Here is a 23,063-nt window from a genome sequence, read left to right as displayed (position 1 = left end):
ACACCAATATCACATTCCAGGAACTCTTAACACAGCAATTGGTGAGCTCTGCATCAGGAAGTTTAGTTGTAGAGTCTAGATGCCTGTTTCAGTGGAATCATTCATACCGAGAAAGCGGGTTTCCCTGTCCAGCACAACGTAGCTACTTTAGGTCAATGCTTCAGCAACCTCATGCTCCACTGTGAAAGACCTCAAAGGAAAAACCAACCCAACCAACAGAAAAAAAACCCAACAACAAATACTGTGAATATGCTGTCACGAATAATTCTCATGTTAAGAACTGTTAAAATCCCTTTTGTGTTGATCTTCCTCCTCTTCCTTCTCAGGTGTGGCAGTTTATTCTGTCCCCTTTTTACTTCTGTTAATAAAATTCTGACGAAGAGAAGGCGCCTCCTAATTCATCGCCGGCCCTACACATAGCATGCTACTCTTCAAGGGATGCGGAGGAGAGAGCACATTTTCCAGGCACCACTCAGATGGGATATGCTCAGAGGATGAAGGTGGTGCTACACCAGCTGGTAGCCTGATCCTGAAGTCTGGTCGTATTCTATCGTGTACTGCCTCGTCCAGTCCACGATAACAGGCCGGAACAGACCACAGCATCTGAATTCAAAGAAGTCTATAACGTTCCGTATGCACCCGTGGCTGCAAACAGAACAAACACACGTCAGTAGAGTAGAGTAGAGTAGAGTAGAGTAGAGTAGAGTAGAGTAGAGTAGAGTAGAATAGAATAGAATAGAACAGAACAGAACAGAACAGGTTGGAAGAGACCTTCAAAATCATCGTGTCCAACCTATCAACTAATCCAACCCACCTAAACAACTAAACCATGCAACCAAGCACCCCATCAAGTCTCCTCCTGAACACCTCCAATGATGGTGACTCCACTACCTCCCTGGGCAGCCCATTCCAATGGCCAATCACTCTCTCTGTGTAGAACTTCTTCCTAACCTCCAGCCTAAACCTCCCCTGGTGCAGCTTGAGACTGTGTCCTCTTGTTCTGGTGCTGGGTGCCTGGGAGAAGAGACCTGTCTACAACCACCCTTCAGGTAGTTGTAGAGAGCAATAAGGTCACCCCTGAGTCTCCTCCTCTCCAGGCTAAGCAACCCAGCTCCCTCAGCCTCTCCTCATAGGGTTTGTGTTCCAAACCCCTCCCCAGCTTTGTTGCCCTTCTCTGGACACCTTCCAGCAAGTCAACCTCCTTCCTAAACTGAGGGGCCCAGAACAGGACACAGCACTCAAGGTGTGGCCTAACCAGTGCAGTGTACAGGGGCAGAATCACCTCCCTGCTCCTGCTGGCCACACTGTTCCTGATACAGGCCAGGATGCCATTGGCCCTCTTGGCCCATTGGGCACACTGCAGGCTCATGTTCAGCCTACCATCGACCAGTACCCCCAGGTCCCTCTCTGCCTGGCCGCTCTCACCCCAGCCTGTAGCACTGCATGGGGTTGCTGTGGCCAAGTGCAGAACCCGGCACTTGGATGTGTTCAATCTCATGCCCTTGGACTCTGCCCATCTGTCCAGCCTGTCGAGGTCCCTCTGCAGAGCCTCTCTACCCTCCAGCAGATCAACTCCTGCCCCCAGCTTGGTGTTGTCTGTAGCAGCATCACACTCACCTGGCAAAGTGCAGCCTCCTGGGGCTACCTACAGATTTGACTCACAGGATTAACCAAGTTGGAAGAGACCTCCAAGATCATCAAGTCCAACAGATCACCCAATCCTGTCTAATCAACCAGACTATGGCACCAAGTCAGAGAGTCTTCACTCTTTAAGTTCTTAACTACAGAAAACTGTTTCTCTAACACTGGTGCAGGAAAGAGTGAGAAAGACATTGCTCATCTGTGTGAGTACACAGTGCAGAAAATGATCAAGGGAGGCAAGTAGAGGTTTTCATAGTTGCTGTCCATGATGTGATCAATGCATTGTAGGCTGCACTCATTAATGCTTAGCAACAGCTAAAGGGCAAGTGTCAGGAGGTGGAGCCAGACTCTTTTCAGGAGGTTCCACATAAAGAGAAGGAAAACATTCTTCACTTGAAGGCTGGAAGGGCACTGGAACAGGATACCCAGAGGAGCTGTGGAATCTCCATCTCTGGAAGCACTTCCCATCTGCCTGGCTGTATGTTTTACTCTAGGTGATCCTGCTCTAGCAGGGGAGCTGGACTAGATGATCTTCAGAGGTCCCTTCCAACCCCTACCATTCTGCAATTCTGTTAAACCTATTGAGGTCAGAAGAATTCTATCAGTGCCTGCTGATGAGCAAGTCCTGATACAAGCAGCAGTCACCAGACTGGTGAATGTTTGACCAGTCAACACAAGACACTGCCTTTCTTCTACTGCCTACCAGAACTGTACAGACAGATGTACCAAAGTGTTGGCAGTGTACCACCATGTAGCAAAGCATGGTAACTCACACCCCTTTCAAGGGGAAAGCTGCTTCATATGGATGGAGACAAGGGAAGTCAGCACAAAGTGAATGCTGTCCTAGAAAAGCTTCCATCTGGGTAAGTCTCTCCTTTGTCATGCCTCCTGTCTCACCAGTGGCAGGTCTGATTCAGTCCTTAGACAACACACAAACTAAGAAAGCATTACCTGAATTAAATGAACTCTCCCAGTGCTTTCTGCTGCTGAATCAATTAGCTGTCAAATATTGAACACCTCTACATCAACATTTCAGCACAGTGGGTGGGGTTTTTTTGGAACTTAACTACACATGTAGTGTGTAGTTAGCTGAACAGATCACAGCTTTTGGGAACAGAAGTTTGTGTCACATGCAAGGATAGGCCTACACAACAAGGAGATGACAACTACTTGGTATCAATGCTTCATCTGACAGGTGATGCCAAGTCAGTTATTTTAGACATCTGAGGTTACTTTCAGGAGTCATTTTTAATAACAGCCAGCTGTTTCAGTTTAAATTGTTTTCTGAATGTGAGATTAATCTGGGGATAAACACAGTAGTTTATTTTACTCCCCTGTGCAGTACCCTGGGCCCTTCAGGCAAACCAATGGTATGGTTTTGTTACAATTCTACATCTGTAGGAAGCCTGCAGCCATACAGAGATGCTCACGTGCTTCTGACTACATATTTTGTATGGTGAGATAATTAAAAAGGATCACATCTTCCTCTTCTAGCACAAAACTCAAATTGCAGCAATAACTCCTATCTCCTGCTCCCCTGGGTACCACCTGAAAAAGCAGCGGCTCCCACAGGAGACACAGCATACAAGGCAGAATAAGACATGCTTCTGTCCTTTTGCTGCTGCTTCTGCAATGTGCCCTCAACTCACCAGCCTCATGCTGCTTCATTTATTTCCTGCTTGGGCTCCACAAATTGCTCCTTGCCCCCATGTGAGCACCCCGATGCTATTTCATCCCTGGGTCTCTCTTTTCCAGTTTGCACCCTCATCGCTACAGGAACCAGAATCCCTTTACATCCTGATACCAATGTCTCACCCATGTAACACTTCAGTTCCTGAGACATTCTGCTCCCTTCCCCACAAACAGCTTTGCCCATGCTCTTCCTCCTGAGGAGGAAAGAAGTGCTGAGTCTTTTCTCACAGTGAAGAGAGCAAGGGGAGCTACTGCACAGAGCACATTAACTATGAATCAGAACAAAGTGCCTGGTGCAGAAGTGAAGACTCAGGTCCACACCGAGCACACCTGATTTATAAAGAGGATATTTATTTCCCCATAAACTCTACAGTTTGACCATGTGACCATTACTGGACAGTAGTCTTATCTCTTGATTATGCATCCATGTCTAGAGTCACTGCAAAACATTTATTACTTCCTTAAACCGGATAGAATGTGCTAGTGTAAAAACAGCTGACAGATTCAGCATTCCAAGTAGTGGAAACACCGTAGAAGTATTTAGCTATGCTCTGCTCCAACCAGCTGCACAAACCAGAAATATGTTTACACTTTAAAACTTACTTGAATGGGCTTTCAATAGATGTGGTTGTAACTTTAAAGTGCTTGTATCTTCTTGCATTCATTCTTTCGTTTGTCGTGATCCCCAAGCAAGATATCTGAGGGCAGGAAGAAGAGGGAGAGACTTCATTCACGTGAGAACATGCCAACCAGCCCTGCATGAGTGTGATGGTTTGAGGCTGATGCTTTAGCCTCGTGTCTTAGCTATAAACAAGAACAGAGACTTTCTGGACATCTTTGAGTAATGGGTAAATAAATTACCACTGGATACAGAAGAATAACAACTGCTTTATCTACACCATTCCACTGGCTCGCTGACTGGGAGAGAGTTTGCTGCACAAACTATCCTGTGCTCATTTTTCACTTCTGCTCTGCATTGCTCTCTTATCTCTTCCCTGACCTTCTGCTGGCACAATATTGTGTCTGGGAGGTTAAGGGGAGGAGGCTGCTGACGGTTCCCCTGGGCCCTCCAGGGGCACAATTCTGTACAAGGGGATCCTTGCATCTGTGGTTTTCTGCATGGTAAAGACATGCAAATGCATTCTGAACATAACCATTGCATTTTACACTGCTAGATTTGAGTTTACCTTCTGTAAATATAGCTTTCATTTTGCTTCCAAGTTCTGAGTTGGTTTTTGTTTGAGGGGTTTTTTTTTGGGGGGGGGGGAGGAATTTACTCTGGGAGTAGGTTCCAATTAGCTGGAGGGGAATTTCAACCCACCCCCATGTGCCAGACTGAAAAAGCAGGAAGAAATTTACTGGGTTTATAGTCCTCCTTTGGAAGAGTGAATCTTTGTCTGGGGAAATTATTGGGTCCCAGCATAAAGCACCATACAACAGCCGTGCCAGACTGTGCAAAAGGTTTACCTTTGAAAGCCTTCATAAGTAAGTAACAATCACTGAATAAACTGTGACTCCTTAGCTCCTAACAAAGAGATACCTTTCCTGTATTGTCAGTTGAAGTGTACTGCAAACAATAGGCTCAGGAGTTACTTCACACAGCATTTGCATGGCTTTCTTTTCCTCCTGAGATTCGGGTTATAGCTCCGGTAATATGCTTCCCCATTATAAATCTGGGGCAGTATTGTAACTCTTCCTGTCCACAAGACAAAAAGATGTCCAAAAATGATGGTGGTTTGCTGCTGCTGCTTCCTTTTTTTCCCTTTTTACAGAATCATTTGGCTCAAAGGCTGTGGTTTTCTGTAACACCTTTCTAACTACAGTAGCCTAAAAGAGTCCCTTACATAGAACTGGAGCATACTGCAAGCTGATGTAATTGGAAACACAAACGTCAAGAGCTCCCTTAGCAGCCTTAGACTACAGGAAGATAAAATATTTTAATTCATAGTGAAATACAAGAAGTCAGCTCTTCTGCATGTGCATGTTACACAAGCAAGAACATTCAGACAGTTAAATTTGGACTGTCTTGCCTCAATTGGATGTAACATCTGGAGCCTTTTCTTCGCCTTCCTGAACCCCAGTGAAGTTTCAGGGCTGTGTAAATAAATGGGCTTGCAAGAGCCTCATGAACCCCAGTGAAGTTTCAGGGCTGTGTAAATAAATGGGCTTGCAAGAGCCAAGTAGCCAGTAAAGCTGTAAAATAATTTTTCTAAGATAGTAGGTAGTGTGTTGACAACAACCCTGGCTAGTTAGTATCATAGTATAGTAGTATAGTATCATAGTATCAGTCAGGGTTGGAAGGGACCACAAGGATCATCTAGTTCCAACCCCCCTGCCATGGGCAGGGACACCTCACACTAGATCAGCCTGGCCACAGCCTCATCCAGCCTGGGCTTAAACACCTCCAGGGACAGGGCCTCAACCACCTCCCTGGAGAACCCATTCCAGGGATTCACCACTCGAAGAACTTCCTCCTCACATCCAGCCTGAATGTCCCCACCTCCAGCTTCATTCCATTCCCCCTAGTCTTATCACTACCTGATCTCCTGAGAAGTCCCTCCCCAGCCTTCTTGTAGCCCCCTTCAGATCCTGGAAGGCCACAATTAGGTCACCTCGGAGCCTTCTCTTCTCCAGACTGAACAGCCCCAACTCCTTCAGTCTGTCCTTATAGGAGAGGTGCTCCAGCCCTCTGCTCATCCTCATGGCACTTCTCTGGATACCTTCCAGCACCTCCAGATCCCTCTTGTAATAGGGGCTCCAGAACTGGATGCAGTACTCCAGGTGGGGTCTCAATGAGGACAAATAGTTCAATAAGGACAAATCCAAACTTAAAAATGGAGAGGGGGGAAAAAAACCCACCCCAAAACCAAAAAACCCAAAGCCCAGGAAGAGCAGGAGCTGTGCAGCTGCTAATCAAAAGTTGACTCTTAAGAGAATGTTTTTGTTCATTTCATAATTATGGCAAACTCCACAGAGGTTTTTCAGGAACAAACCTAAGTTCTCTATGCACAAACCTGTAGTAACAGGACCATGTGTTTTTCATTTTCCCAGAATTATTACAGAAGTCAAATGCTAAAAACATTTTGCTTGACTACATCCCATAGTATTTTGTACCATTAGTGCATTCTTCCAAGTGGCAGAGTTCAAAGATTCACCTGTATGTTAGCTGTATTAACAGGAATCCTCAGTGAGGAATGCAGCGGATTATGATATAAACATGATGGAAGGCTCTCTGGAAAGTTACATGCTTGTTCTGCTGGAAGCCTGGGGGGGTTGGACTGCTTTGAAAGCCACCTGAAACACACCCAGTTACCTCTGCTCATCTGTCAGGGGCAGGAAAGTCCTTTCAAAGACTGACACACAAGATTTTTAAATTGGTATATGTTGTAACTGATGAATATGGTAGAGAAAGGAGGATGAAACTTCAATCTTACTGCAAAAAGTTTTACCTAAGCCTTAGGGCATTATTTTTATTTCCAGGATGCCTTCAAGATGAAATCAGGAAGTCTCACAGCTCATTAATGACAAGTAATACCAAAAGACTTTCAAGTCCTATTTAGAGGCTCTCAGTATGACTTGTCTTACCTTCAAAAGAATACAGGAACAGTAGGTACAGTAATGTCACACTGAAGCAGTGCAAGAGATGGTTGCATCTCCTTTTAAGTTATCACCCTCTTTCTGCTAATGGCGTGCTACATGATAATCCCATGCTAGAGCCACAGATCTTATCCCCTATTAGTCTTTACTGCCATTCTCTCATCTGTTTTGCCATTTTGTCATTCAGAAGATGAAGAACAGGAGACAGGCATTCTAATCTCTTGCAGAAAAAGAAAAGAGAGAAGTGAATGATGCTTAATATCCAGAGACCACAGCTGCCTGTCTCCTCCAACGTGGCTGCAAGACTGAACTCTTACTCTTGCATGATGAACATCAAAGCCTAAATGGCAGAACCATTTGCTATTCTTATGTCACTCCCAGTATTACAAATGAAGTGCTCTTCCATACCTGATACATCTGACACATGAGTAATACAGCCACCCACATGAAGTGAAAAACACTGTTTAGAAACATCCAAAACATCCAGGGAGAACAGGTAGCAATCTGGGTAATATAGGTCCAAAAGCCGTCCTTGGCGTAACTCGTCTCACAGTGGAACCCCCAGTCTAGAGAAAGGAAACAAGTGTCAGAAATCATACAGAAGATGTAAGGGATGTTTGCTCTACACCAACCTAATGCCCACATTAGCCTTTAGTAAATTAAATGGGGAAATGACAAGTTTTACTTGCTCTCTCCTCTCCCAACTCCACAAACGCAAGACACACGCTCATATTCGGCTGTGATGCAGAAGGAATCTAGGACAAGAACAACATCACCTTCTAACTTAAAACACCCAATATAGCTAAAAACTAGTATGCAGTTCAGTTCCAGGAGGAAAAAAAAAGGGGCAGAAATCTGCAAAAATCCAAAGCAAGGAGATAAACAAAGTAGTGACAAGCAATTAAAAACAACCAGAAGCAGCCAAACCCCATTCATTTACTCACAAGAGATACATCCATAAATCATCCAGCAGATCATAAAGAGCAGGAAGAACAGGTATCCCATGAAATAGCGGTGGTTCCCTGCTCCTAAAGTTGCACAACAACAGACACCAAATTACTACACTTTCAGAAAGTTAATTACTTGCTTGGAAGTTCTGCTTCTTATTGTACACAGAAACATTCCCCTCCAATATTCGGCCACCACAACGGCAGGACAGGGCCATTAGCTGGTTCGTCTATTTTTGCTTCTCAGACAACAAAGCAATGTTTTATTTGGTTCAATTTCTGTCCCATTACAGCTGCAATTCACACAAATGCACTCCATCTGTGATCTTTTTGATGAGCTAGTGAGAGCACTGATAAACAACATTTAGAACAGTGTTGGTGGCAGGTGTTGAACAGCCAGGAATTCCACATCAATAAATCCTTGGGTTTTAAAAATGCCATTAAAAAAATTGCCAGACTGCAGAGTTTTCTTTCTTAAAAGAAACCTTCCTTGGTAATAAGCTAACTCACTACTTCATTAAGCAGATTTAAACCTAACTAATGATACTATGAACCTGTAAACCAAATACAAGCGCCCGAGCAGAGGAGGTCTAACAACCTCCCTACAGTTATGAATGGGATAAAACTCATTCTGCTTAAGCCAGTTACTGAAGGACTGATCTATTTTTAACACTAATAGAGCTAAAAATGTCTGTGATGCGAGCACATCATAATTCTGAAGTGCTCAGCCTTCCTTTTGTTTGTAAAACATGTCCCATGTTGCAACCTTCCAACAGCTCGAGGCTGCAAATTAAACCCGCAGAGATGATAATGGGCTACAAAAGACTTGGCTGTCATTATCTACCAGCACAGCATTTACTTCTTCATTATGTCATATGTTTGGTGTGCTAAAACAAGAGCATCCTCTGGAGGCAGAAAATAATCAAGTGCTTTCAGCAAGCCAGCTGAAAGACCACATAAATAAGAGATAAGGAAAAATACACACACAAGGCAAGCTAGACTAAACACAAGGCATTTCCTTGAAAAAAATCAAACAAACTCCTTCAGACATAAAATATGTGGTGACACTGCCTTCAATCATCTAAGCACGTGTGAGAAACACTGGGAAAGTCCCCAAGGTATCACTTTCTAAATGTCTGAACTGTTAAGTTGCATAAAAGGCATTAAAAAACAAACAGACCAAGAGAAGTTAAACTGCGACCTAGAGGTCCATCTGAGAGGCATCTGGTAAGATGCTTCTTTCAGCATCTTCAGAGATGCTAAACCAAATTCTGCTTAAGGGGAAACCTGTCTGCACGTGGTGCAGACGTGAATGTGGCCTTCAGAACTCTGAATGAGACAGGCCCAGGCTCAGGTCACAGTTAAAATGACAGATTTGGGGGAAACAAAGCGGAGAAAGAGCTTGTTTTCTGTGCCTTAACAAAGACTGGGCAAACCACAGCACTGCTCTATACAGTTTCACCCTGGACTGGCAGGAACAGCCAGCTATCCTAATTTCTTTTATATGGTTGTGCTTGTATTGTACATAAGCATACATAAGAGAACTGTTTTTTTAATTACTGGAGCCCTATCACATGATGGAGAAGAATTTTTATTGAGGGGGAAACAGTGATCACTGCTCTAAATCATTAAATAGCTTCTCAGATACACCAGACCTGCCTTCTGAGTCACTGCTGTAAGAACGACTCAGTACATTCTCAGTGTAATCCTTGCCACAGAATGGTTCAAAATTTGCCTCCAACTCCTTTCAGGCTATTACTTGGAAACTGAATTTCTGCTGCAAGTCTGAAGTCTGTGTTTGAAAAGTAACTATGAGTTTAAGAAAAATCTGTTAAGCGTTCATTTTCAACCAACCAGTTGTAAAAAACCTTAAGGCCACTTGGACCCTCTGCTAAAAAACAGAGAATCACTTTTAGACATGGGGACATTAAATAACATTTTGCAGGTATGATGAAAATATTTGCCCCCCATGGCCAATTTCTTTGGTTTTTTTCAAACAGTCTATACTTTCTGTCAACCTCTTCAGAATGGTTAAAATATTCTCTCTCTCAATCTCTATGTGCCAGGTTTGATCCCCAAAGGATGGATTTTAGAGTGTCTGTACACACTCTTAAAATATTTCCCAGCCCTATCTTTAGCAAAATTCTTATCCTTCTAACACATCCAAATTCCACCTTTCCAGAGAGGCATGACTCATGTTTCCCTTTTTAGCAAGAAAAGGGAAACACGTGGTTTGCCAAAAATGCTGCTTGAGGAACGGACTCTGCTCGGAAACCCTCTGCTCCAAGCAGCCAGCCAAGAGCCAGAGAAGCCATATAAGGTCATTCAGACCATCAGTTCCTCCATTTCGGGGGTGTGACTTCCAGTGTGACTTCTAATACATTTTTCCTCAGCAAACTTTCAGGTTCCTAACATTTATATCCTTTTACCTCCAGCTATCCCAGCACTAGATTCTGCTTTTTCATCACCACTGCTTTTGGGAAACCATTTTCTTCACCTCACCCAACGTCACTGCTCAGATAATCTCACTGCACACAGACTAACAGCCTTCATAGTATCATAGTATCAGTCAGGGTTGGAAGGGACCACAAGGATCATCTAGTTCCAACCCCCCTGCCATGGGCAGGGACACCTCACACTACATCAGGCTGGCCACAGCCTCATCCAGCCTGGGCTTAAACACCTCCAGGCATGGCACCCCAACCACCTCCCTGGACAACCCATGCCAGGGATTCACCACTCTCATGCTGAAGAACTTCCTCCTCATGTCCAGCCTGAATCTCCCCACCTCCAGCTTCATTCCATTCCCCTTAGTCCTATCACTACCTGAGATCCTGAGTAGTCCCTCCCCAGCCTTCTTGTAGGCCCCTTTCAGATACTGGAAGGCTACCATTAGGTCACCTAGGAGCCTTCTCTTCTCTTCTCCACACTGAACAGCCCCAACTCTTTCAGTCTGTCCTCATAGGAGAGGTGCTCCAGCCCTCTGATCATCCTCATGGCCCTTCTCTGGACACCTTCCAGCACCTCCAGATCCCTCTTGTACTAGGGGCTCCAGAACTGGACTTCCTCCATCTGTTTTTTATGCTTTTCCAGTTACTGATTAAAATATGGAATCTTGCTCTCCCAATAGCAAGCACTCCTCAGCACTCTTACAAAACAGTGACTAAACAGCCTCTAAGGCCTAGGTCCATGCTCTCCTGCCTGTTTTCATTAAAAATGTCTTAGCTCTTAGTTGTAAAGCATCTCATACATACACCAAAAGTAGGCCAGGTAGTAATAACAGCAGGAAATACAGAACAGAAGGTTATGAAGTAAGTCCATCTTACTGAGACTTCACTGGTGCTCTATTGCAAGTCAAATGCCAGCATTGACTATTTCATTCTGAAGACCAAACTACCGTGGGCTATCCCTTATTATATATATTTGGATGGACTACAATGAAACATTTATTGGCTGCCAGCTGTCAACAATTCCAGGTCCCAATTATTCCCCAGGATTAAAGTTCCCTCTGCTTGTGTCCTAAAAAAATAAACAAGTGAAGCAAGCTGCACTGATTTCCTAGCTGTGGAGTCTTCAGTGCTCCCTGCACAGCAAAGGCTTTCAAGCAAGTTTCACAGAAAGTATGACAGGGAATAACAGCATTGAGAGACTTTATTCCTGCTCTGTATCTGTTCCTTTCATCATCACTGGGGAGAATAAATGACTACCCAGGGCATCCATAAGAGGAGAATAACTCAGTAAGAAGTCATTCTGTGTCTAACTGCTATAATCATAACATTTTTAATACATATACTTCCACATTCAATTACTGAAAATTATTAGCAAACACTAATTTATCTTAGGTAATGGGTATTAGTCAGTTGTTGAATCTGCACATGCCTTTAGTATAGACATTAAAAAGCAGCTAAGCTTTGCCTCCTCTAATTACTAGCATTTACAGTAATAAAAAAATATATGCAAGGGAAACCGAATTAGACACAGGATGGTTTTGAGGATGGGCACAGAATTGAAAATACAGATGTGAATTATGCAGGGAACTGTGTGTAGACAACAAAATGTAAGCTCCACACTGAAAATGCTTCTCCTTCTAGCAAAAGTCCTCAATGCTTTTTCTCAGACGTTGGCAGAAGCCAAGTCCCTTTCACAGTGAACAGAGACCAGACAAAACCCTGCACAACATCCAGAGTGGCCTTCCCCTCCTTTATCTGTCAAGGCAAGATTGTATTTCAGCAAACTACTCACCTACACAGTTACCCACCCACGGACAGTGGTGATCAAACTTCGCTATACATCGATTGCACACACCACAGTGCTTGGACCTCACTGGCTTTCGTATCTGCAATGGGGATAAACACTTGTTCAGAAAAGAGAAACATCCAGACATACCCCCCCCAAATACAAAAAAACCTCAATCCTAAATAGAAATGAAAACTTTGCTAATTTTTAAAGCAATTCTAGCTGTGAAGCTTAACCTATGCACTGTTTAACACAAGCATCTACACAACTGCACTGACGCTAGTTTGGCTATCGAAAGGGTCTTTTTTCCATGCACAGTTCTCCTACCCGATGGACAGACTGGGCAGAGAGGAACCTAATGAGGTTCAACAAGGACAAGAGCAGGGTCCTGCACGTGGGAAGGAAGAATAAACTGCAGCAGGACAGGTTGGGAGGGGATCTGCTAGAGAGCAGCCCTCTGGAGAAGCACCTGGGAGTGCTGGGGATAAGAGTTCTGCACGGGACAGCAATGTGCCCTGGGGGCCAAGAAGGCCAATGGGATCCTGGGGTGCATTCAGAGGAGTGTGTCCAGCAGATCCAGGGAGGTTCTTCTCCCCCTCTACTCTGCCCTAGTGAGACCTCATCTGGAATACTGCATCCAGTTCTGGGCTCCCCAGTTCAGGAGGGAGAGGGATCTTCTGGAGAGAGTCCAAGGGAGGGCTACCAGGATGATGAAGGGACTGCAGCACTGCCTGGGGAGGAGAGGCTGAGAGCCCTGAGGCTGTTTAGTCTGGAGAGGAGAAGATTGAGAGGGGATTTAATAAATGTCTGTAAGTACCTGAGGGAGGGGACAGGCTCTGCTCACTTGCACCCTGTGATAGGACAAGGGGCAATGGAGAGAAACTACAGCACCTCAACATAAGGAGGAACTTCTTTACTGTGAGGGTCACAGAGCACTGGCTCCCCCAGAGAGGTTGTGGAGTCTCCTTCTCTGGAGACTTTCAAGCCTCATCTGGATGCATTCCTGTGTGACCAGCACTAGATTCTATGGTCCTGCTCTGGCGGGGGGTTGGATTCAATGATCCCTGGAGCTCCCCTTCCAACCCCCAACAGCCTGGGATCTCCAGCTCCTGAGCTCTGCATAGCCACCAGTTTCATTTAAGCTTTTTAACAATGAAAGCAACAGAATTAGTTTGACTTCCAAGATTCTGTCACTATCATTCATAACTGAGCTCTAACACAAACTCTTCCAGCTTGTTTTCTAAATACAGGAATATGACTCAGTGAGAGAGACTGAGTGGGACTTAAAATGCTGAATTACTCCTGATTTATTTTTAGAAGGTTGTTTTAAAAGAAATATAAAACAGCAATAAAAGAAGAGTTGGTATTAAAGTGTACAGAGACCTACATGGATAATTCTTCAAGGTGCCACCTTTCCATGTGACTTTCCAGATGAGCATTATTCATGTTCTGTGCAGGTCAGTGTGCACCACTGGTAACCCTGATCATTGTATATTTGCCAGCTCACTGGTTAAACCAGAAGCACATTACATTTCCTGTGCTTACTCTTTTTCCTTAAGCAGTGATTTGCTTTTAAATTTTCTGTGGTGAAACCAGTTATTAACTGGTCCAAGAAAAGTATTTGCTTGCAGTTTGGCAAGCTTTACAGAAATTAAGATTCTTTGGGGTTTTTTTCAGAATACAGAATATAGAATTAACCAGGTTGGAAAAAGACCTTTGAGATCATTGAGTCCAAGATATCACGTAACACCATCTAATCAACCACATCATGGCACCAAGTGCCTCATCCAGGCTCTTCTTAAACACCTCCAGTGATGGTGACTCCACCACCTCCCTGGACAGTACATTCCAATGGCCAATCTATCTTTGAAGAACTTCTTCCTAACATCCAGCCCAAACCTGCCCTGGCACAGCTTAAGACTGTGTCCTCTTGTTCTGGTGCTGGTTGCCTGGGAGAAGAGACCGACTCCCACCTGGCTACAACCTCCCTTCAAGGAGTTGTAGAGAGCAAGAAGGTCTCCCCTGAGCCTCCTCTTTTCCCTCAGCCTCTCCTCACAGGGCTGTGCTCCAGACCCCTCTCCAGCCTCATTGCCCTTCTCTGGACACCTTCCAGCAACTCAACAGTTGGCTGTTTCCCTCCCAGTTGCTGCCAAATTAAAAACCAAATTTACTCTTTTGAGGGAGTGGATGGTGAGGAAGGAAATAAAATCTTACTAGAAGCACCACATAATATTTTAAGCTACAGGGGTGTGGAATGACACTTGTTATAACAGTGTGGGCAGCAGAAGCAAGGAGGTGATTCTCCCCCTATACACTGCACACTCAAAGTGTGGTTAGGCCACACCTTGAGTCCTGTGTCCAGTTCTGGGCCCCTCAGTTTAGGAAGGAGGTTGAGTTGCTGGAGCGTGTCCACAGAAAAGCAACAAAGCTGGGGAGGGGTTTGGAGCACAAGCCCTGTGAGGAGAGGCTGAGGGAGCTGGGGTTGCTTAGCCTGGAGAAGAGGAGGCTCAGGGGAGACCTTATTGCTCTCTACAACTACCTGAAGGGAGGCTGTAGCCAGGTGGGGGTTGGTCTCTTCTCCCAGGCACCCAGCACCAGAACAAGAGGACACAGTCTCAAGCTGGTTTAGGCTGGTTTAGGCTGGAGGTGAGGAAGAAATTCTACACAAAGAGAGTGATTGCCCATTGGAATGGGCTGCCTGGGGACGTGGTGGAGTCACCATCATTGGAGGTGTTCAGGAGGAGACTTGATAGGGTGCTTGGTGCCATGGGTTAGTTGATTAGGTGATGTTGGACGATGGGTTGGACGCAATGATCTTGAAGGTCTCTTCCAACCTACTCTACTCTACTCCATTTCCATAGCATGTTAGGTGTATAACCACCCAGCCACCTTGGTAGGCACGCTGGACAGCTGGACTTCAATCCTGGCCACTTATTTCACTTATTTCCACAACAAGTATTTTTTTTCTTTTCTTTTTATTGTTGCAGAGTTTTTGCATACAGATATATTATTATATTACATTCTTATGTTACCCATTTATATGCATGGATGTGGTGGTTTCTTCTTCACATAACTACCTTATTAATGATTTAGTTCTTGTTCAATGGTATTTATTGAACACCACTCACATTAAAGAGTGTAAGTAAATCCTGCCCTTGAAGTTGCATTATTAAGGTATAAAAATGTGTTCAGCCTAGGAGCATCTAATTTTGGCCTAACATTAAGGGGGGGTTGGGGAGGAAGAAAAAAAACCAAACAACAACAACAAATCCACAAAACACCAACTAATCAAAAACAAAGAGTGATGCAACTGATGGAGAAAAAAAATACCCTACCAAGCAGGTACTGCAGAATATACTGAGGTCCAGACTTCCTGTCTCTGCAAGCTCTACTATTGTCTGCAGAAAAAGACAAAATGAAAGCCAAATTAGAATCCAATATATAAACATATGATGACAACCAGTGTAATTGCTGCTTTTCAGTAAATGGCTGTGGACTCAGTCATTTGAGGTACTTTTTACACACAGGAACTACTTAAATTCATCTGGAATGGATTTAATATCTACTTTGTTAATCCAATACGCACATCTGAGCCTAAATTAATTCTAGTTTCTATTTACTCCTAGTGGAGAAGAGAAGTATAGGAAAAAATCAAGCTCACATTAATTTTGATACACCCACAGAGTGATTAGCATCAGTTTGATTAACCTGTTGTTAAATCTGTTAAAATTACTGCAGCCAAATTTCCAAGCAGAAACACAAATAAACCTAGCTAGCAGGATCTGCCAGTCTAAAAAGCAGACTTTTTTAACCCTAGGTATACCATCACAACCTTCACATCTATATTCACCTCTTTCCTCACATGCTAAAGCTTCAAGAAAGAACAGACATAATGCAAACCAAACCTCCTCTTACAGATAATGCTCCACTTCGGTGTGAAGTGATACACAGAAGCAGCTGCCGCTTAAAGCATGCCTATATCCTCACACTCAATGATAACTTCACTCCTTCAGTACTGCATTGTTGGAATAGAAGGAACCTATTTTGCCATCAAATAGTTCCCATAGCTTAAATAGTTTAAAATTCAGCAGCTGCCATCATGCCAGGTGAGACTTCAATGACATTTGCAACATATGGAAAATATCCTGAAAACCTTTATTGTGCCAGAATAGCTTTGCCTGGACCAGAAGGAATTCACTTTAGCAAAAACAGCCTAATGGCAAATAGAGGAAATCTATTGCTCCCTTTCAAACCACATATAGCATATGCACCAAGGGAGCTTCTAACTACAGAAGCAAAAACCAAAAACTAGTCTTCAGAACTATTTTCTCATCACAGAAGCATGAACCTAATTTCCTTAATGACATGATGACCACGAAAGTGGGTATCTTGACTGAAGCCATTGAACTTTTCCTCCACAATACTGCACTCATAACTGCCTAGGAAAAAAATGATGGAAACTTTTCTTCAAAGAAATCACCAAAAGCTACAGTCAACAGTTTGGGGGTCAATCAGCCTTGAGGATTTCCCTGCTGGTCTCAGGTAAGTGAGGAGCGATCTTCAGGTTTCTAGCACTTCTAAACTCGAAAGTTTGTGCTGTTTTCCCTCCTTGCTTGTTGTAATTCCATTTGCTATTGACCTTTGTTTGCACCACTGTAACCTTTCAGATCCCCTAACCAGCCACTGCCACACATAAGGCTTTCCACAGCCCTCTTGCAGCTTGCTAACTTCAGTATCAAACAGCCCTTCTGCACTGCAACACTGCCCAACACAGGCCTCGAGACTCAAGGGCCTGCCTCACAGGTTGGTAAACAAATTCCCTCACTTTTGTAAATAAACCAGATGAACCCAACCACTACCAACAACTGCCATGATTTCAACACTGTGGTTTTTGACACCTTGAACAATTTAATTCATTTGATTTTGGACAATTTCATAAATAGCTCCCCTGTCTTCAGAGGAACTATGCTACAGACTAATGAAAGGATGCACAAAGGATGCTCAACACCATGGAAACTCAGTTCAGTATTGCCCACAAGCAGGATCCCAAAGCTCAACAGAACAGAACCAAACAAGAACAGAGAAGCACCTCTAACATAACTCTTCTTAGAGATGATAGATTTGAGACTCACATTGAAGCCACATTTTTATGGTTTGTAAACACTGACTCTATTTTCTGTGCTTCTGAACTGTTAACATTCTGGTCTGAACACTTAAAATTGTTTAATTATCATTAATTTACTTATTTTGAGAGTCACTTGGGTTATTTTGTGACACAGGAGAAAGGAAATGGCACATAAGCAGAATAAACATCTGAAATGGTTGCTTGCTACACATTTCCAAACATACTTAGCCTGGTCATCTGGAATGAAAAGAAATTTTTGGGTTGCTTATTCCAAAGCCTAATTCAACAGGAAACATTTGGAGACAAAGCAATAAAGCATAAGGAAGGAGTACACTGCACAAAGGGAAGACATGCAGCCTACAGTGGTTCCTGCCCCTGATAATAGATCACTTCACAATCTGATTAGCTGCAATGGAAACCAACCAAAACATTCTTAGCCATGCACATCTGACTGAAGAAGCTGCATTTTACAACTCCCATCCAGATCAGCAAGGCTTTGGTAACCACACTTAAGTGTCTAAGCAAGAAGATCCAATGAACTCCACATTTCTGCAGTTAGCTGAATCCGTACCAAAGTGCAGTGGCTGACTCTTCCACTTAAGTAATTTAGTCCAGCTGAAGAGAATTTAGCATGGGCCTTACAGTGACAAATTTGCAGTAACAGAAAGGCAATTTGCAAAAGCAAAGCTGCACATTGACTACCTACAAACTCAGTAATCATCTATCACAGAAAGCAAAAATCACTAAAGCTGATCTAGTTGAAGATGCTCCTGCAGAGGGGGTTGGACTAGGTGACCTTCAGAGGTCCCTTCTGACCCAGACCATTCTATGATTTCCTCACAATCACCTTTTAAAGGCTTTTATATGTTTATCCCTGCATAAGGCTGTAATTCCAAGCGTGCCATGTCAATCCAAACAGGTGTATTCACAAATGAGCACGAAATAGGAGCACAAAACTGGGTTTTGGCAGGATGGGAGCCTCTAGGAAACTTGCCCAAAACCAACCAAAATGTTTCTGTTGCTTGTATGACATTCAAATATGCAACACTGAGTTTGGCCGCTGAGGATAATGTGCTTTAAAAAAGAAGCAACATTAGGATGCTAAGAGCAGTGCTGGGCTTATAAAGAAATTGTTAGCTCTTTCCTATTTCCACTAATATTTAAATAAAATTAAAAAAAAAAAAAAAAAAAAACACAAAAAACCCCACAAAACAAACCAACATTCCAACCCTATTTTCATATTTTTAGACACAAAGTTACAGCAAACTAGAGGTGCTCTAAAGTCTGAGCATTACAAACCACGGACCCTTAAACCATGGTGTTTAAGCCCAGGCTGGATGAGGCTGTGGCCAGCCTGATCTAGTATGGGGTGTCCCTGCCCATGGCAGGGGGGTTGGAACTAGATGATCCTTGTGGTCCCTTCCAACCCTGACTGATACTGTGACACTGATACTATGACCCCATAATGGACCATTTGTTTCAGTCAGTCAAAACTATGCAACTTCTCATTTCCATTTTCACACAATGTGAGTGGTGATTTTGTTCCTCAGAATGACCTAACTTTGGACCAGTGAGTATTTGAACATACATCCCAAAGAATAATAAAAGAAACAAAGCCAACACCCTGGATGGAAAACTGTTCAGCATTTTAGGGCTTTTTGCTATACAATGGTTTGTTAAAAACCTCACGTAGCGAACAGCAAATCGCTCTGACCCAAACTGGTGGCAGGCTGCTGAAGATCGAGCTTCACATTATCCCGTGGCTTTACCTTTTTCTTTTGTTCTTCTGTGGCTTTGATGATCCCTGGATCAGACTTCCAGGATTTTCCAAAATTGTAGAAAAGTGCAATGCTATTAGCAAGGAATGGAAGATGTATAAAGAAAAAATTGAGATGTGTTTGAAGTCAAGGAATCTAACATTTGAACCCAAACTTGCTCTTGAGAACACTCGTTGATGATGCTGACAGAAAATCTAAACACATTTCTTTTCTATTCAATGTCTTTGAGCCACTGTCTCCTGATTTTTACACAACTCAGTGCCGCTGTAAGAACGAGCTAGGCAGTCAGGACTGGCTGTTGATGGAGACTGGAAACTTTTTAACTTCTCAATGAGGCAGTTCTTACCCTTCTAAAGGATGAATAATGATAGTCCAGGTTTTGCACTTATTTTCTCTTTACATGAATTCCATGAAATTTATCTTCTGAAAGGTATTTCCTGTTTTCACAGTAAACATTTCAGAGCTCTATTTATAAGGCAGCCATTTGATTGCCTAGGTCTTCAGTGGCCTGAAATTCCTGTTAGATTACAGAAAGAACTCTTTCTAGCCATAGAAGGAGCCGTGCTGCAATGAGCACTGGTGCATGGCAATCACATCTCGACACTACTTATCTCCAAGAAGGGCACTGTCTGAGACCTGCTCCTATTGGAAGTCGACACCCACATTTTAGCTCAATGAAAGTTATTTTTAACATCCTAATGCATCCAATACTTACAGACTCACAGCTTCTGTGGAAGTGTTTGTAAAAGCAGTTACCATATCAAGACAGAAAGCAGCCCTGAGTTTTAAAACACGTTTCCTGTGTTGAAGTACTTGCCATAAGGCACGCCTAGGCTTACAACACTTGACATTTCTTCACAGAAGAAAAAAACACCATTTCTTAGCAGTGGTGCTGAAAAAAACCAAGCTGTAGTCGTTTTAGGCTATGCCTTTAAAAATTTTTCACAGATCTGGAACAGAAAATGTAAGTAAATCACCACTGGGTGTAGAAAGGAAAACAAAGATAATTCTAACCAATCCCATTTAGTTCCCCAAACACTTTTTGACTCTTCTCACTTCCTCAGGCTGGGAGATACCTACTTGCTTCTGCTTGACCCTGGCTGCACTGCTTTTGTGACTGGTATTAACTTCTCTGCTTCTGTCTCTTGTCCTTTTTGTACAGAGGAGTAAGGGAGAGGCAGGGAGGAAGAAGCTAGTAGCTTCCCCTGGGCCTCAGCCTGGGGGGGTTCTTCTGCTGTTTATTAATTGTACAAATATGCAGTATTTACAGTATTTACAGATATTTACATATTCCTTGCATTGCATTGTAGATTGTAGTTTTGCTTGTAAATACAGCTTTCATTTGCCTCCAACTAAGCTGGTCTGGCAAACTGAATGTTGGGGGGGAAATTTCAGCCCACCACGTTACAGCATTAATCGGCGCCGATTCAACGTGGGGCATCGCCTGATTGGTTAATTCCTGCTCACAAGCACTTCAGACATGGCTCTGCCACAACATGTGGAAAATGACTTGCCCTGATAAACCTACAAAAGACTTAACCAACCTGACCAAATATATCTGTCAGCTGTTAGTCGTAACTGCATGGAGAGAGAAGCCATATTTCACAAAGCTGTGGTGGCAGGGGCTTCTATCCTGGCTAAAAGGATGCTTATTACTCAGGCACAAATCACTGCACACCCAAATTACACCACAGCTTGAGTCACTTCAATAAATACTTCTCTCTTCTTTGGTAGTCATTAGAACCTCTAATGTAATTGAAGTTTAATATATTGCACCACAAAGCCGTGCATACAGGACTTATACCCAAGCAATTCAGGGCAAGCTGTATTGAACCGGTACAGAGCACTTGAAAGACAACAATAAAACCACTCCAAAAGCAAAACAAAACACTGCCCACCACACACCCCCCCCCAAAAAAAAACCATAGAAACACAACCCCCCCCCAAAAAAAAAAAACCAAACACCTTTTTGCCATGCTTTTGACTTTGAAATTAGAATAGATATGCAAATATATTCTACTATATATCAACAAATATTATTCTGTTCTCTTTAACTGTTCTTGGAGAAAATGTTGATTGAAAGCATTGGACAGTATGACGAAAAATAACACATAAAACCATTAATAAGCAAAACTATATGGTACATATTCAAGAAAATATTAAATGACACACACACACCCCTCCAAAAACAAAAATTCCCAACCACTAGTTCTATAGAATAAGAATCTCAAATCCTTCTACACTGGCAACCAGCCACAGAACAAGAGGACAGAGTCTCAAGCTGTGCCAGGGGAAGTTTAGGCTGGATGTTAGGAAGAAATTCTTCCCAGAAAGAGAGATTGGCCATTGGAATGTGCTGCCCAGGGAGGTGGTGGAGTCACCATCACTGAAGGTGTTTAAAGAGAGGCTGGATGAGGCACTTGGTGCCATGGTTTAGTTGATCAGATGGTGCTGGGTGATAGGTTGGACTCAATGATCTCAAAGGTCTTTTCTAAGCTGGTTAATCCTGTTTTATTCTATTCTACACTGCTCTTCTGATGAGAAAGAACCCTAAAGTATGAAGGGCTCTTTTAACTACAGCAGTGGTGACACAGTCCATTGTTCATTGAAGCAAATCCCAAATAACTTTTGTTTTCCTTCCCCTAGGGGAAGGAATTGGCTGTGAATTTTTAATAAAAACATATAGGCAAGTTAAGTGAAAGCTTTAATCATGCTTCTTATATAGCAACAAATCTTTCCTCTAACCAGCTCTTTCCAGCAAGTTTATAATAGCAAGGAAAAACCCACCAGCTATGCTAGAACCTAAATACTCACTTGATACAGCGCAGAGGAACAGTTTTGACTTCAATATTTATACAATCTAATTTCTTCTTATTTTTCTCCTAAAATTACCTGATGCCAAGAATAAGCTGGTTCAAGTTATTTGTATAGCTAGAGAGATTACTTTTTTTTCTGGATACTGGAAGTATCATCATAGGTTTTTAGCCACAATAATGAAAACTGGGTTTTTGTTTGTCCTTTTTTCTTTTTTCTCCCCACTAAAAATACCTTAATCAGACATCTGTTACAAACACTAAAGGTACAACTAAAGGTAGAGGGATCAGTTCCAGGACCAGGCTTGCTCAACATCTTTGTGGGTGCCATGGACAGTGGCATTTAGTGCACCCTCAGCAAGTTTGCTGATGACACCAAGCTGTGTGGTGCAGCAGACACACTGGAAGGAAGGGATGCCATCCAGAGGGACCTGGACAGGCTGGAGAGGTGGGAACAAGCCAACCCCATGAGGTTCAACAGGACCAAGTGCAGGGTACTGGGTCAAGGTAATCCCAGGCACAAATCCAGGCTGGGCAGGGACTGGCTGGAAAGCAGCCCTGAGGAGAGAGACTTGCGGGTGCTGGTGGACGAGAAGCTCAACAGGAGCTCTCAGTGTGCACTTGCAGCCCAGAAAGCCAATCAGAGCCTGGGCTGCATCAAGAGAAGTGTGGCCAGCAGGTCAAGGGAGGGGATTCTCCCCCTCTGCTCAGCTCTGGTGAGACCCCACCTGGAGTACTGCATCCAGTTCTGGAGCCCCTATTGCAAGAGGGATCTGGAGGTGCTGGAAGGTGTCCAGAGAAGGGCCACGAGGATGAGCAGAGGGCTGGAGCACCTCTCCTATGAGGACAGACTGAAAGAGTTGGGGCTGTTCAGTCTGGAGAAGAGAAGGCTCCCAGGAGACCTAATTGTGGCCTTCCAGTATCTGAAGGGGGCCTACAAGAAGGCTGGGGAGGGACTTCTCAGGATCTCAGGGAGTGATAGGACTAGGGGGAATGGAATGAAGCTGGAGGTGGGGAGATTCAAGCTGGAGGTGAGGAGGAAGTTCTTCCCCATGAGAGTGGTGAAGCCCTGGAATGGGTTCTCCAGGGAGGTGGTTGAGGCCCCATCCCTGGAGGTGTTTAAGCCCAGGCTGGATGAGGCTGTGGTCAGCCTGATCTAGTGTGAGGTGTCCCTGCCCATGGCAGGGGGGTTGGAACTAGATGATCCTTGTGGTCCCTTCCATCCCTGACTGAT

At 43.6% G+C, this 23,063-nt stretch overlaps 1 protein-coding gene across 1 annotated transcript in view; it reads right to left on the bottom strand.

Annotated features, from left to right (window-relative positions):
* Positions 1-212: 212 nt before the first annotated feature.
* The window catches only part of ZDHHC17 (zinc finger DHHC-type palmitoyltransferase 17), an 89,526-nt gene continuing 66,675 nt past the window's right edge, over positions 213-23,063 (bottom strand). Inside the window, exons 11-17 of the mRNA XM_054173849.1 lie at positions 19,008-19,132; positions 15,449-15,511; positions 12,120-12,213; positions 7,875-7,958; positions 7,339-7,496; positions 3,937-4,031; positions 213-645 (exon numbers count right to left, since the gene is read on the bottom strand). Coding sequence (XP_054029824.1) covers positions 507-645; positions 3,937-4,031; positions 7,339-7,496; positions 7,875-7,958; positions 12,120-12,213; positions 15,449-15,511; positions 19,008-19,132 — 758 coding nt within the window. The 3' untranslated portion in view covers positions 213-506. The remainder of the gene's footprint in view (positions 646-3,936; positions 4,032-7,338; positions 7,497-7,874; positions 7,959-12,119; positions 12,214-15,448; positions 15,512-19,007; positions 19,133-23,063) is intronic.

This window comes from Dryobates pubescens, chromosome 27 (genome assembly GCF_014839835.1).
Source record: "Dryobates pubescens isolate bDryPub1 chromosome 27, bDryPub1.pri, whole genome shotgun sequence".
Taxonomy (NCBI): domain Eukaryota; kingdom Metazoa; phylum Chordata; class Aves; order Piciformes; family Picidae; genus Dryobates; species Dryobates pubescens.
Note: the sequence above shows the minus strand (reverse complement) of the source record. Positions and strands in the feature narration are given on the sequence as shown.